Raw genomic sequence first — 15,919 nt, forward strand, 5'->3', positions numbered from 1 at the left:
CGTGGTTTTTTAGCCCCGGCTTTTTTTTTTTCCTCTCCCCATCGCCCGTTTTCCTCAATCTTGGAAAATTCTTGGGGTGCTGGGGGAATTTGGGATTTTTTTCTAAGGAGGGGTTTCTGGGCATCTCCCCCCCCGCGCCCGCTGCCTTGCTCCACCTGCCCTTGCGCCTTTTTTCTTCTTTTCCCCTGTCTGTCTCTCCACCAAACCCGGGCTGATGTGCTGTGCGAGAGGCTGGAAATGGAAGTGTTGATGCTCTGGCTTTTCCCCTGGATATTTCAGTGCGTTTCGGTGCGGGCGGACTCCATCATCCACATTGGTAAGAGAGGGAGCGGGAGGGTTGGAGAGGGACGCGGTAGATAAATAAATGAAGGGAGCGTCTCGTTTAACCGCGGTAATGTCACTGCCAGCGGTTGAACCCAACTCCGCGGAGAGACAGGAGAAGGGAAGGGAGAAAGGCAGCTGAATCCCCCCCCCGATTGCAAAGTTAGGGGCGAAATGCCTGCTGTGCGCCGGGCCGGGAGCGGGTGCGGGGCGAGGGAGCCGCCGGGGCCTCCGCTGCGGTCTCCCATGTGGCTGGGGAGCCTGTGCTTGGATCTGTTTGCGTGGAAAGGCTTTCTCCCCCCCTCCGCCGCCTCCTCGCCGCCGAAAACAAACAAACACCCCCCAACACCCGAGCAGGAGAGAGGCATAATCTAAACGTGCTCGTAGGGAAAACTTTCGGGGAGATAATTCCCTGGTTTCCATCCCCTGTCGTAGCAGGTGTCAGCCGAGCCGGAACGCGGGGGGGGGGGGGGGGGGGGGGGGGGAGGAACTTGGCTGGGAAAGGGTTAGAAAGGCGAGATTTGCGGCGGCTGTGCGTGTATGTGTGTGTGTGTGTCTATGCGCGCAACTGTTGTGGTTTGAATAAGATCTCATTAAAACCCCTGGGCAGCAAGAAGGCTGGATCAGCAGTGGGAGGAAGAGAGGGATGAATAAGAGGCAAAGGAAAGGCTGATGTGAACTTTTATGGCTTCTGGGAGCAAGGCATGGTGATGTCCGCGGGAAGCCTGGCAAGCAAAAGCGAGGCTCTGCAGTCACCTTTTGGCTGGTGTTGAAAGGTACCAGCAGGAACGAAAATGAGGATGTTCAGGGGCGGAGAGGGGGGAGAGAATCACTTGTGGAGGTTGATAGAGGAGGAGACGGGAGTACGGCCGGGAAATGAAAAGCCGTAATTCCCACCAGCCTTTTGGGGAGGATGGGAGATCAAAAAAAGGAGGGGGCTGGGGCGGGAGCGATCCTGGCGAGGGGAGGCTCCATGGACACGGGAGGAAAGTCTCTTGTCGACCCGGGGCGGGGAAGAGGAGAGGGGGACCAGCCCTGTAACAAGTTTCCCGGCAGGGGCGGCCCCGGGGCCGGCGGAGGAGGCTCCGGTCGGCGCCGCTCGCCTCCGGAGCCTGTGGGCGCAGCCAAGGCAGACAGCATTGCGGAGCCATTAAGGAGACGGGGTCAGCCCTGATCGCGGCGGGGGACTCCGGCCCAGAGGCGCTCCCCAGGGCAGGGCAGGGCAGACCCCGGCGGCACCGGGGCCAGCCCCGCGGGGAGGCAGGGAGGCGGTGGGGCCGCCTTGGGGAAGCGCCCTGGCCGGGGGCGGGGGTGGCTGGGCGAAACAGCCTCCGCGGCTCTCCCTCTCGGCCCCGCTTCTCCTGCGGGTGGACAGTGTCACCTCGGCTTACTCCCCGCACGAACTTCAGCCCGAGTGGTGTTTGCTAACTAACTCTCCGCAGAAATAGCGGTCCGGTGGGCAGGAGAGGAGGGCGGCTGTGTGCAGAGCTGTGATTTCACACGGGCAGTGCACGGAGGCTCCAGCCACAGGCACGCACAGGGTGAATCAGCAGGACTTTTCCAGGCTGGGGGATAACGTTTTTTTTGCTTGTTTTGTTGCCAGCACTAAAAGATCTCCCACCGCTGCGTCGAGCAGGGCAGTAAGCCTGGTGTGGGCACACACACGCTCCGTAGAGAGGGGATCTTATGTAAGACGCATCGCCAGATGTTTTCACGTTAACTGCATAAACAGGACAGTGAAATTAAAGCTTCCAGGTTACTGGACACAAATCCTGGCTTCACGTTCGTGTGTGCATGTGAGCCTCAATAAAACCGCTGCCCGAAAGGCAGCATCCTAGGGAGCGGCGAAGCAGTGAGCAAAAAGTTGGTCAAATTCCCCAGCCTGCTCCCTTTCCCGTCACTGGCGAAGCGAGTCCCTCGCCCCGGCGTGGCTCGCGTTCAGGGCTCCCTAAATGCTGGTGGAGCAGAAGTGGCCAGGAGGAGGGTTGCGCTTCCCCGTGCCCGGGACGAGGCCGCGCAGCCGGCAGCGGCCGCCCACGCGTGGGTCCCGGCCCCACAGGCGCCCGGTGCCCCCGGAGCTGCCCCGCCTGGCACCGTGCGAGCCGTCTCGAGCTTTGCACGGCCCAGAGGGGAGCGGGGGTTCAGGGGCGGCGAGCGGGCGGGCCGAGCCGGTGAGGAACGGGGTCGAGCCCTCCTCACCCTCTGCCGCCTTCCTCCCCTCAGGTGCCATTTTCGAAGGCAATGCTGCCAAGGACGACGAGGTGTTCAAGCAGGCGGTGTCGGATCTGAACCTCAATGACGACATCCTCCAGAGCGAGAAAATCACTTACTCCATCAAGCTCATAGAGGCCAACAACCCCTTCCATGCGGTGCAGGAAGGTGAGCGCCCCGGGGCGGCACCCACGGCGGGGGCGGGCTGGGCGCCGGGACGGGGCTGAGAGAGGACGGCCCTCTGGCCCGGCCCGGCCCGGCCCGGCCCGGCCCGGCCCGTAGGCGGGGAGGAGGTTTCAGCGCCGCTGACAGCCCGGACCTGTCCTGGCGCTCGTCTGGAAACTTTTCTTCGGTCGGGGGTTGGCGCTGTCTTACAAGGAAAGGGGAGGGACGGCGCGGTGCGGCGGCTGCGGCGCCGTGCCCGGCCCAGCCGTGCCCAGCCGCGCTGCGCAGGGCAGCGCAGGCTGGGGGTGGCAGCCGCGGGAGAGCCGGCGGGGCAGGGGGGCTCCAGGTCGCTCCTGGATCCGCAAACGCCTCCTCTCTACGCCTCTGCGGAGGGAAGGCCGGGCCCCACCGCCGCCCCCGTCCCCCCCAGCAGGGCCCACGCGTGGACGCGGCGGGGCAGGACAGACAAGGGGGTCCCGCCCGGAGGGGGGTTTCGTGCGGCGCCGAGGGGCCGGGCAGGAGGACTCGACGCTTGCTGGAACGGCTGCCGGAGGTGGCGGGACATAAGCCGGCACCTCTACTTGCGCATCTGCCCCCGCGCCCCCCAAGGGGAAGCAAAGCTGGGGCGGCCGGCGGCGACAGCGCGGCCCTCCGTGGGAGTGGAGCTCCCTCCCGGGTGGCTAGGGAGAGGGGAAGGTAGCCGAGTCGCAGGCTGAAAACCTTCCCAGAGTTTACAAGATCTGACAAGTAGCTCCGTAGGTAAATCATTTCAATTAGATTTTTGCAAAGGGAAACGTTTAAATTAATCAGCTTGCCTTTACAAATAAGACTTTAAAAAGATATTATTTGTGATTTAATGAAGCCAAGGTTAATTATGGCCTAGGTTATTTCAGAAGCTGTGTTTTTCAGTAGTAATTATTGTAGAAACAGAGAGCTATTTATATACCCAGACTAGAATATTTAAAAAAATGATTCATCACCAGCCTTACCCTTAGTTTTACAGAGCACAGAGTGAATCCTTCCCTTTATGAAAATTTGCATTAATCCATATGTATTTATGTCTAAGTTGTGTACATGCAAATTATGGCCACAAAATTACACCAAATGTTAATTTTCATGAACTCTGAACAATTTCTTCCGCTATATTTTTTCCTCAGAGTAGGTGCTAGTAAATATCATGCACATTCAGGAGAAACAGCAATATATACATTTTCAAGGGCCTGATCCCATTAACAATAGGATTCCTCCTCCTGCTCTGAAAGCTTAGCAAGGAGCTATGAAAAAAATCTTTATGAAAATGAGAAAAAGGGGGCTTTAAAACAAAACTCCACCCACGTAGTCAGACACCAGAGGAAAATAAAAATCTCTAAATAATGGTGGGTTGATTTATTGGCAAAGATTAACTCTGAACAATTGGATCTTCTTACATTTGCAAAAGTTCAGTGCCCTATATTGGAGCTTATTCATATTCATAGAAGTGACAGTAGTTGGCTGGCTGAACAATTGCTTTCAACATCTCTTCTCGGAAGTAAAACTTTATGAAACTATGCTGAATGCCCTGGGATCTGAGCTGACAGACTTGTGGACAGAGTCCCTTTGCTCAGTTTTGTTGAAAGCAGAAAAGCATGACCAACTGGAGGATTCTTCTTGATGTAGTGGATTTTTTTTTTTTTTTTAATTGGTTTATTTGCTAACCTTTAAGAATAGTATTGCATTTATGAAGACTACTATGAAAATGAAATTTCTCTGTTGAAAATCCATGCTGAAGCCACAGAAAAGACTCTGGTCAGATTTTTAATCTTTTTGATACAGAGTCTTTGTGCTGCTTGAATATATGTAAATAAAGATGTTTCCTCCTATCCCTTCCAAGATGCTCTTTCAGGGCTCATGTGCCCATTGCAATTAGAGTTGCTCTTTGATGAACTGATCCCACGCTGTAGAATTAAGGAAGTGGTTGACGAATGTTCACAATTCCAAAGAGAACTTGTTCTCTGTCACTGCTTCATTAAGGCATGTCAATGTGTCTTCTTTTGGGAGGACTATGAAATGATCCTATCTGTGAGTAAAACCTTGCCACAGTGGGAGAGCTAAGAGAAGAGCATCAGACTTTGCTCAATTTCCTGGCTTGCTTTGTTGGTTCAGGTCAGGTCTTTTTTTATTTAAGATTTAATTTCCTATTTTTGAAACTGTTACACAACATGCTGACAGAATGATCCACAGGACGTACAAGTTGCCGGGCTATTCTTACCGAGCAGTGTCTCTCTGCCCAGTGTTACTTGGTGTCATTCTGACTATTCAAAATCTCATTGTATCTTGCTGTACGGATGTCCTGCTCATTTTGGTAGAATATTGCGTATAGTAGTCAAAATAACCTCGAGCAAATCCGCTGCCCATACTGCTCGCAGAATCTTGCTGCTGCTACATGAAATACCCTGACATCCACATTATTCTTCTGCAGTGTCTTTCTAAGCAGTGCCATGGAAATCAATGTTGCAAGCATTGGTTTCATAGCGATAGAACTTTTTATAGTAAAAACCAATCTGGAGTAAAAATAGACCATTGTGATACTACCACCAGAATAGTTCAGGCAATCAAACCAACGACAAATATTGGTTTTAGTTGAAGCGTCTTTTGCACGGTCTTGTGAGATGACATTGTAAATTATTCCTTAAGTCCTTTTTTAAAAGAGTGCTGCAAGCAGGGACCTTCATTTCAATGATACTGTGCTGGTAAAATTATGGAAAGTCATCCCTCCAAGTAACAAGGTCTATTACACAGTAACAAGACTTTAATTACTGATGGAGATAGTTTTTAACATGTGTTTGACCTGGCATTTATTGTGCAGTTGGAGAACTTCTGCATGGGTACGAAGCACGGAAGAGTAGTAACTGTAGGGTTTTCTCAGTAGGAGCAGTGCGTTTGCAGAACTAAAGGCCAAACAGAAGATACCTTGCCTTTCATAAATGGAGTGGTTTTCAGTGCTGGAAGGTGCTGAGATGTGTCGTAAGATTTTGGAAAAAAGCTTTAGGGACTTTGTTTTCGAGAGAGAAGGGCACTATTGTGATAGTTTCTGGTGACTGAAATAGGTAAATAAAATTCAGAGATCCTTTTTCTTCAAAAACTTGATGGACACTCATGTTAATGGTTGTGTTGAGTGCCACAGAACAGTAATTAACAAAAAGTGTAAATTGTGTTCCGTCTCTGTCTTTCATTTTAATATATGTTGCAGAAACAAGATCCTATTGTGCTGGTAAGTAAAGAAATTGTTTTGGCCCCATCAAACTCATATTCTATACCAAAGTGTGGCAAGTGGGTGGAAGGAACTCCAGTGGCAAGGGATGTAACGATAAAGAATACACAGACCCTGGTGTGCGCATAAAATAGGACTTCGTTGTCTGTTTGCACTTGCAAGCAGTCGTTGCATTTTGTAGAATATTCCTTTATGTATGTGGCAACTACTTGAGGGAAAAATTGTTTTTTTCACTGACTGTCATGGGAAAAAATATACATGGGGAATCACTGTTCTTTTCATATGATTTTAAGGAAATGAGCTCAAATCACAAACATGATGTTAAATTATATCCTTGCTTCCAAAAGAGCTATGTGCTCAGTTTCTACTAAGTGATTGAGATGTGAGATAATAAGTGCTTGTTTGTGTGCGGTGTGTTTTTAAGCTAGTACTGTGGTAACCTTTTTGTGATTCAAGGATTCAAATAAGCTCAAAGGTATGAGAAACACTTCAAAGCTTTCAGTTCAAATTGGGATTTTTTAGCCTGCCATTGGTGTTGAAAAGGGACTGTGTGTATGACATATGGGTGGCAAACAAGTCTCCAGCTGGGCTTGAAAACGTGATGGCATGTTTAAACTAAAAAACAAACAAAACTAACGTGTAAGTTTTTAAAATGTTCCTTTTGGAGGGGGAATAGTTAGCTGCAGGTCAAAACTGGGGCATAGGAAAGCTAATACTCAACTTTTGTAGTGCTCTTTGGAGGAGGGATCCAAAGGAGATCGTTACTCAGAAACTGTGAAACTTTAAAACCCTGTTTCTCAGAGGATGATGCTTGCACATCTATGGAGCTTTCCTGGAGCTGAAACTTGCTGTTCTCTCTGCATAGCAATTTCAAAAGAATTGTTTCTAATTTGAGCAGCCTTGTATGTGTGCTTGTTGATGTTAAAATGCTGTCAGCTCTGGAAACCAGAACAAATTTGGAAAATCAGAATGTGATTTGAAAGCAAGAATGGTGTTCCATAAATGGATTTATTGTCAGTCCCATGTATGCTGCTGTGGTTTCAGAGCAACTCAGGGCTGCTGATTTTTTGGATGTCTGTGTTGTATACCACTGAGTGAATCTGATCTCTTATCATAGTCTGTAGGACTTGGTAATGATACATACTTGGCACAGAATAGAGTAGACAGAATAGACCATTTCAGTTGGAAGGGACCTACAACGATCATCTAGTCCAGCTGCCTGACCAATTCAGGGCTGACCAAAAGTTAAAGCATGTTGTTACGGTCATTGTCCAAATGCCTCTTAAATACTGATAGACCTGGGGCATCGATCACCTCTCTAGGAAGCCTGTTCCAGTGTTTGACCACCCTCTCGGTGAAGAAATGCTTCCTAATGTCCAGTCTAAACCTCCCCTGGCGCAGTTTTGAACCATTCCCACACGTCCTATCACTGGATACCAGGGAGAAGAGATCAGCACATAGTTCTTGAACTATCTTGGCTCAGCACATGTATTTCAAGTTACTACCACAGTTGTTTTGTAACAGTTTTGTTTGTTGAGAAGGTATAAACTGATCAATGTGTAGATACCTAAGATATCTAGACCTGGAGAATGGGACTCAGCAGCTCCATTGCTATTCTTACATTTATTTATCTGGCTAAAATCCCAAGCAGATCTATGCTTGTCATATGTGCATTGCCTAGTGGTAGGGAACTGCAGAGGAGCAGAGTGACTGCATGACTGTGTGTGTGCATGTGTCTTGGGATATTTGCACATAGCTCTTTTTGCAAACCTGGGACTCTATTTCAAGGTAGTGCAAGTGTCCCTGACTAGAAACCCACAGGTGGGCCAGAAGCTGCGTCCTGGTTTTGGTGAAATACAGACTTCAGGCTTTGGTTAAAGGACTGTTTTCTCTGTTGGGAGAATTTAAACTTAGGTGGCTATTAAATATAGAAGAGGAAGACCTAACAACAACCATGAAAAGACACCCCTGGGTCATGGTGATAACCCTCCCCTTGCCATTGGGTAAGCCCAGATCCAGCACCATATAAAGCTACGTCAAATAGGTGTTTGTGTAAATGCAGAGTAAGACATCTTGTTTTGTTAAGCTATGGTTTCACATGTCCCAGAAGTGAAGGCTGTTGTTTTTAGAGTTAGGAAGTTTTAATGTCAGAATGGAAGAGTAGAGAGAAAGGAAAGGGAAGCATAACAAATACAAACAAAAAATGAGATGAAAATTCATAAAATATTGCATATACAAATGATTAGTTTTTTAAAAAACAAAGCTTTATTGATTTGACTGCATTGGATTGGGGAATTTGGTGCCTAGCTAGAAATTGTAGGCAGTACCTAGATTTTTAATGTAAAACATTTAAAAAAAAAAAAAATTCTCATCTGCCAGAATTGCAAAGGATTGGTTTATATCAATATACTGTCAATTAATATTTCTCCAATGGTTTCTCTCGAGTCTTTCATTGTCACATAACTTTACCTTTATCTGCACTTCTTCCGTGGCTTGCTTGAACACAGATTTCACACTCTTTTCATCAGGGTACGGGGTCTTGTTTGGAAGTTTTTGACAGGTGAACTCTGAGCTCTCCAGAAAGAACATGTTGCTATGTACATTTTTTCTAGGTTTAATCCAAGCTTTCAACACTTTTTAAAAAACAGCAGCCAGAAAGATTGTAGGTAGGAGTTCCCTCCCATGGTCAGAGAGGCCTTGCTGTGCAACTACACATTTTTTCTACTAGTTTACTGCAGTTAAAAGCTGTTGCTCAGTGGGGCGAATGGGCTTAACAGTTTTACCTCCTTGTGCCCTCTGAGACCAGACCAAGGCTTGATAAGGACTGCCACAATGAAGATATCTGTGACACTGTCATCTCATTGTGCTTGTGTTTTTATGCGCTGTAGTTGCATGGCTCAGTGTGTTATAAACCAGAGTGTTTTGCAGAGCTAAAGAAAACAGCAAATTAAAATGCCCATCTCCTTCCATTCTTGTGGTTTTGTTATGCTGAAAGCAGGGACCTGCAGATGTCTTCAGTAGGAAGGAAAGGAGTCAATAGCCCTTAAGGAGTCAATTTCGTGCTGAGGATGAAGGCAGGCTACAGACTGTGGGCAAATATCCAAATACACCTTTGTTTTGTTGTTTCATTCCACTTGCGATTTGTTACTTTGTAGCCACAGCTATTCAGGTTCTGGTCACAGTTTAACTGCAGGTGCAAAATATTTTGTACTTTTGGGAGGCAGTCCCACTCAAACACATCCTTGCTACAGCTTGGGGTTTTTTTTCAGGGTGTACTGGGCTTAGTTCCACCCCAGCCGTGTTCTCTGCTTTTGCAGAGGCTCCCATCGTTTCAGGCTGGGGCTGAGCTGCCTGGGGAGTGAGCTCCAGACAGTGCCATGCATCAGGGTGCAGCAGGCAGTGAGGAGTCAGGGGAAGAAAGAGATGCTGCTGTGGACTCACAGCTTAGTATCCCAAGGTAGTAAGGTTTTTTTCGTGGAAACACCGACAGCGTGGATGGGACCTGTTTGGAGCAGAGAGTCCTGCCCCAGCTCGGCGGTCAGCGGAGGCTGGTGATGGGGAGGTGGCATGGTCAGCCTGCCACAGGAGGTGTCTCAGCCCCTGCTTGCTGTGGGATGATAGGGAACCCCTTGTTATTTTCATGTTTTGCAGTTAAAAGGTTTTTATTTTGTCTGAAAGATTTTTTTTTCACTACCTCCATCTGCATAACAGGTTAAGCTCATTTCTTCTCTCTCTTCGAATATGCAGACTTGCTAATACCTTTATTTCCATGCTGGGTGTGGGTCACCCGTCTGTTTTAAGGGTCTCACACACAAGAGGAGCTGCAGGTTAGGCTACAACTCTTTTTTTGGTACCTAATGGTCTTTCCCACTGATGCTGCTGCCAATCCTGCTCATTTATCAAGGAGCTGCAGTTGGATTTCTTATTCTAGGATTTCATTATAGAAAATATGCTACATCATTAACTAGCATGCTAGAAATTATCCCAAAAGATCAGAAATAAGCAGTGTTCATAAAAATATTAGTGATTGTGTTTCAGGGTTAAAGATTTTCTGTCTGTTTCTCTTTTTAATTTTTTTTTTTTCTTGAAGAAAATAGTTTTCTGAGTGCTTTGTTTGTCTGTGGCAGCTTTTCTCAGTCATTACTGTGGAGGACGATCTGTAAATGTGAAATGAGTATACAAAACCACATCAGCCTGATCTAGTTAAAATAATGGCTAAAGAAAATGATCCTAAATTGTGAAATACAATCTGTATATATGCATATACATATACATGCATGACCATATACCCCGTACAAATAATTTAAGTGCTAGACTTACTGTAATGTGTCCAGCAGGGAATATGCCTTGAGCTTTTCTGCGTTCAGAATCTTCTAGCTACAGATGATTAGAGGATTGACTATCTAAGTATTACATTTTAAATTATACCTTCATACTTGCAGAATGAGATGAATTCAATATTTTGATGTGATTTATCATGCTATGGTTGAGCCACACAGTGAAAGGAGTTAAAACCACACATTCTTTGAACAGAGGGGATATCATCGTGTTTATTAAAACTCTTTATGGCTTACCATAGTTATTTACTGGAAGGAAAACAAAACAAAGCCTCAAAGCCTAGTTATACAACTACAATAGTGCCTCACTGTAAGACTACAGCACACTAAGACTGTGTCTGAAATAGTTACTTCGGATTTAACTTTTTGCCATTTCAGAGGAACCATAGTCAAACTCCTCTTAATTTTTTAGGCAAAGATCAAAAATTTTTTCATACTTTTATTCATAATAAATTCCCTCTGAGGGGAATTCCTGCTGTGTCTTTATATGTCTCCATCATCTCATGCTTAGAGGTGGTTTTTCAATTTGCCCCTCAGAAAAGATTTACTTAGAATGCATTGTTGGAATCATACTGCTGTGTGAGTCTTATATGAAATTAAACTTTTTTTTTTTTAGCAGATGTCTTTGTTTATCTGAAAGTGCCCTCTAGAATGAAAATGGCCCACACAGCTATTGCTTTTCTGGCAAGAGATTTTTCCATAATTTACAGATATTTGAGTTGATGATTTTGAAAAATGGCTTACAAATGAAATTTTTCATTTTGACTTTTTTTTTTTTTTGATGTAATAGAACTTGCAGTGATTTTTCTTACATACAGAAGTGCTGTGTGGTTCTTTCAATTTGGAAACCTGTTGAAAGAGGCCAGGTTTCAGACCAAGGAATGCAACATTTTACGCACGGGGCACATACAAGTTATGCAGACTACCTTACACAAAAATGTGTCAGCTCTGAAGTTGAAATCTAGGTGCCATCCTGAGAATCCTTTCCATTTCACTCTTCACTGAGGAAAGGGAGCAGCTAATGCTGATCCTTAGTGTAACTCTTTGGTTATTAGGATTCTTGTCCATGAGAAAATTGAAGTGAGACCATTAAATAGCATGCAACATTTTGAGAACCTCATTTTATATCATATGTAGATCTGTAATCATTTCAAAGGCAGATAATAATGATATGCTAATATGCCAAGATTTCTTTCATTTATGTAACTTTAAGGCAATAAATATCTGAAATGAGAAATATGTTGAAAGGGTTTCTTTTATGTTTTTCCTAATAGCTTGCATTTAATTATAATTTGGAGACCTGATTGCTGTGCTTGAAACTGTGTTCAGGTTTGTGAGTTTGGAATGCTTTTTATAGCCTGAAAGGTTTGTCTTATCAGAAAGAGGCTGTCTGTACTAGCCCCGCTTTTGTGAAGTTCCATTCCTTTGAGCCTGTTGTGGCATCTTGGTGCCCGTCTATTTTTTTTTTTCCTTTTGCCTATTACATTATACAGTCAGATATGCGGTAAGAATTAATACTAGAAAGCACTAACAGCCAGTGCTTAACGGTAAAAAGAACCAAGAGGCATTAATTTCAAGTGGTGTTTGGCTGCATTAAAACACACAGTAGGGTTTCTACTGCTTGACCTTACTGAGAACCATTCCCTTAGCAACCTTTCATAGAGGGAGTAAAAGGACAGTAAGAAAACAATCATCCCCCCCCCCCCATATTCAACAGAATAATATCTAAGAAATTACTTTCTCTCTTAAAAAATACAACAAGCTCAAACCAAAAAACTCCCAGTGGGTCCAAGCTCTCATTATGTATCCTGTTTCTCAGTTCAGTCATTTAATCCTCTGCTTTTTAACTTCCTTATCTGAGTCTTTGAGATTTTAACTAGTAGCATTGCTGATGGAATACTTTCAATATCCTCAAAATCTCATTGACAATCTGGTTTGTTCTTGTTTAGAAAGTGAATAAAAGGATTTTCCGTATAAGCAAATGTTTGTAAAGTTAATGAGAATTGTCTTTGTCAGTGGGTAAATGACTCTATACCATTACTTGATATTTAGGAAATACCAATTATTGGCTGCTTGGTAGTACTCTCAGTGGAGAAACTGTGTAATGATCTAGAGCAGCATTTCCATAGCCCTTTGTTTTCTTAACCTCTCTGCTCCTGGATAAAGGTGAAACTTGAGATGGTGGACAGAGGAGTTGGTTTATGGGAGACAGAGCCTCTCAGTGTCTTTTCTTGCATTTGCAAACCCTTGACTTAATTTTACATTTACTTAAAAAATGCTTTAGAGCTCCAAAGAAAACTCTGGTATAAACTGAGCATTGTCTTGTGTGGAATATTAGCTGCATTTTAATCTAAAGGACTGATGTTTTGTTCATTTCCTATCCTACCTGAGGATATTTTTGGAATGAGAACAGTTATCTGAGAGGCTCAGAGAAAAGGAACTTAGGATGTGATGTCTGCAAGGGTCAAAACACAGAGGGCTAGGATATCGAAGTGCACAAAAAAATAAAAGGGAACAACCCAATTATCTGCTTTAAGTTTATTTTTACTGAAACTTTATTTTTCTTTTCTTTCAGCTTGCTTTTGTCCTCAAGTACTTCAGTTACTGTAGAAGTAACAGTGTTTTTGGTATAGGTAGGAATTAGTGACCCAAACAGATCCAGAGAAAGCTTGCGCTTCCTCTGGTCTGAGTGAGATGCTTGCATAGTATGGGTCTGGATTTTTAAAGAGGCTGGAGAAGAGCAGGGGTGCCACAGCGTTAGCGAGTAATCAGTCTGCAAATAATCAGCCTGTGGCAGGCATTTCCCTTCCTGAGGGAAGAAAAGGCATTTCCAAAGTGTGCTCACAGGACAAGATGGGGAAAGATATGGTCTAGCAGAAGTTGAGGTTGACTGAACCTCTGCTTGCAGAAAGTCACTTGTCCAGGGCAGCTTGAAATGAGTGTGCCTGTATCTGGATTAAAGCATTGTATAGTCCGCATGAAAAGTAATTTCACGTTTCAGCCCTACCTAGCTTTTTCTTTTCTGTAAAAAAACCCCAACAAATTGTAAGGGAGCTGATGGGCTGTGTGTGGTAACTCTTAGGGAACACTTGGGAGGAAGGTCTTGCAGCAAGGCTTCTAGACAAGCAGTATCCTCAGCCATGAGTCAGCGCACCCATTAAATGTGTTGCAGTGCTTTGGCAGCCAGTGGGGTCTTGCCTTGCCTCTGGATGGGTGCTCACAGAGTCAGCTGCACAGGCAAGCAGAAGTGCTGTTGTCAAGCGTGATTAGAGACAGCCTGCTTGAAGCAGGTGGCTGGAGTAATCTTTCCCGCCCTTCTCTGCCCGTGGCAGTGGCACTGGTGTGGCAAGATTGCTTCACAAATGGGTTTCTAAAGGCTTAATGCCTTGTCATGTGTTGAGGGCAGTTTACATTTTTGTGACCATGGTGTGTCCTCTTTGCTTTTACACTGTTGCTTAAAAATAAAACATAATATCAGCTAAAACTCAGAGTCAAGGGGCAATGCAATGACTAGTGATGCCTGATTCTTTTTGAATCAAATCTGCAATCCTGGTTCTCAAAAGGTAGTTTGCTGTCTTTCATTAGATTTTTTTTCAGTAACCTGATATTTATGACAGGAAGGGCTTCTTTCTGTTATCCAGTTGGTTTGTTCTTAGTGTCCTATTGCCAAGTTGGGGACCGTACAGTTGTAGCTGGTATCTTTATGCCTGGGGTTCTTCACCAAAACACCAGTTTCTCAAAGGCATCTAGCTAGCAAAACATATACTTTCCTGTCTGTGGTTGTCCTTTTCAGACCCACCTCCCCACTTCCAGCCATGCCCTATTTTATATGGACAGCAGATTCATCATTCTACTTCCCAGTGAGGTTTGTAAATGTAAATTATTTCTCTGCATTCTGATGTATTTTGCCTGCCTTCTCTTGTTTGGTAGCATGGTGCTCCCCCCGTACTTCCCTCTTCCCTGCCGCTGCTCAGTGCCATAGATTTTATGAACATGCTTTTTGTGATTTGCTGGATTATTCTATTTCCACTGTATTTTAATCATCACAATGACAACATCTGTTGGCAGCAATACACAGATGTTTTTTCAGAGCATATTCTAAGGTTTGTAAATGGTTACTATATCTGCATGAAAAAACTAAGGTTTTGTCTTTTCCATTTACACTAAAAGAAGTGGAACTGCATTAAGGAAATGAAATGTGTGTCTCTGGGAGACTTACCGCCTTTCAGTGACCGCCAGGAGAAACCTTTAAGTTTCACACAGCTTCCTCTATGTTACCTGCTGCAGTGAGCCTGAGGTTTGTATTACAGAATTAAGTCTCTCATCCTGCTTTCACTGATATGATGGGTAATCTTCCTCTCTTTTTTATTTTATTTTATATTTTAACCTTTAAAGCTGTGTATCTCTGACATTATAAGGAAATTGAGAACACACATGGACAAGAAGCCAGAGGTGCTCCTCGAGAGCATCACAGTAGCTCTAAAGAATGGCAAAATATCAGGAATGTAGAAAAGAAAGTACAACAGTGGTCAGTTATATTTGCTATAGGGCATTCTGGCAACGCTGGCAGTTAAATGCATTCAGACTAAAATGGTAATTTGGTCAAAACATACCTCATAAAATGTCCATGAACTAGAAGTCAGGTTATGTATTGTCATAATTTTGATGCCTTTTAATTTTCTTTCTTGTGCTAATTATCTTCAGAGAGACGTTGTCCTTTAGGCAGCTCAACATGCAGAAAAGCGCCTGATGAATGTGCAAGAAATAAAGTTTGTTGGTCAGGGATGGGAGTTCATGTCCTGCACTCACGGTGGCAATGGGGCTCTAAACTGGATTTTGGTAATCCTGCTAATTGGTCTTTTATTGTTGCTGGCCTGTAGGGAGGCTATTTGTAAACTGGAGTCTTGTCTCGTCCTGAGAAGCTATGGGTGGTTGTGTTGAGTCAGTGGAAGTGGCTAAAGGATGGTATAAGAGGAAGGCTTGGAGCAGGATGTGTGTGATGTTTTTGGCTCTGAAATTTATTTTCCCAGAAAAATAAATGAATAAGCTGTTATGTGGGGTAATTAATAGGGAAATAAATTATTTTGGATCTCTCATGTTTGTAAAAAGAGAAAATGTGCTTTAAAATGTTGATGTTCTTTTGGGCTTGCGGGGGAGAAAATCTTACAGTCTGTAACTTCTGACAGACTTATAACGTATAAAGTTGGGTTTATTTTATTTTTTTCAGAAATAGCACTGCTAGTTGCCCAAGGGTGTAGTTTACCTCTGTACAAAACCTGTGCATGGAGTGTAAGTTAACTGTAAAATTCGTACACTGTAAAATGCAGCGCATGAGACCAGAGAACTACTGTACAAGGCCCTAGAGAAAAATATGTATCATACATACACACGACACTTTACCTAGTTAAATTCAAGTTAAACTCAGTTACAAGATGATCAAGGGACAGGCAGAAAAAGGTGTGAACCTGCATCACTCAATTCACTTCCTGGGACAATTTGGTGAACTAATAAGGTAAGATTGTTCTCTCTGAGGTTGAAGAAGAAATAGGAGTTTCTTTGAATGCAGAAGAGCATAGTGACAGCCGGAAAGGCCCTGTTGGCTCCAGTGCCCCTGGAAAGTGCCTTAAGGCAAAAT

At 44.6% G+C, this 15,919-nt stretch overlaps 1 protein-coding gene across 1 annotated transcript in view; it reads left to right on the top strand.

The window, feature by feature from the left end:
• The first annotated feature begins 237 nt into the window (after positions 1–237).
• GRID1 (glutamate ionotropic receptor delta type subunit 1) overlaps positions 238–15,919 on the top strand; it is a 556,760-nt gene continuing 541,078 nt past the window's right edge. Inside the window, exons 1-2 of the mRNA XM_050898995.1 lie at positions 238–316; positions 2,545–2,700. Of these exons, the coding sequence (XP_050754952.1) occupies positions 238–316; positions 2,545–2,700 (235 nt within the window). The remainder of the gene's footprint in view (positions 317–2,544; positions 2,701–15,919) is intronic.

This window comes from Gymnogyps californianus, chromosome 6 (genome assembly GCF_018139145.2).
Source record: "Gymnogyps californianus isolate 813 chromosome 6, ASM1813914v2, whole genome shotgun sequence".
Classification (NCBI taxonomy): domain Eukaryota; kingdom Metazoa; phylum Chordata; class Aves; order Accipitriformes; family Cathartidae; genus Gymnogyps; species Gymnogyps californianus.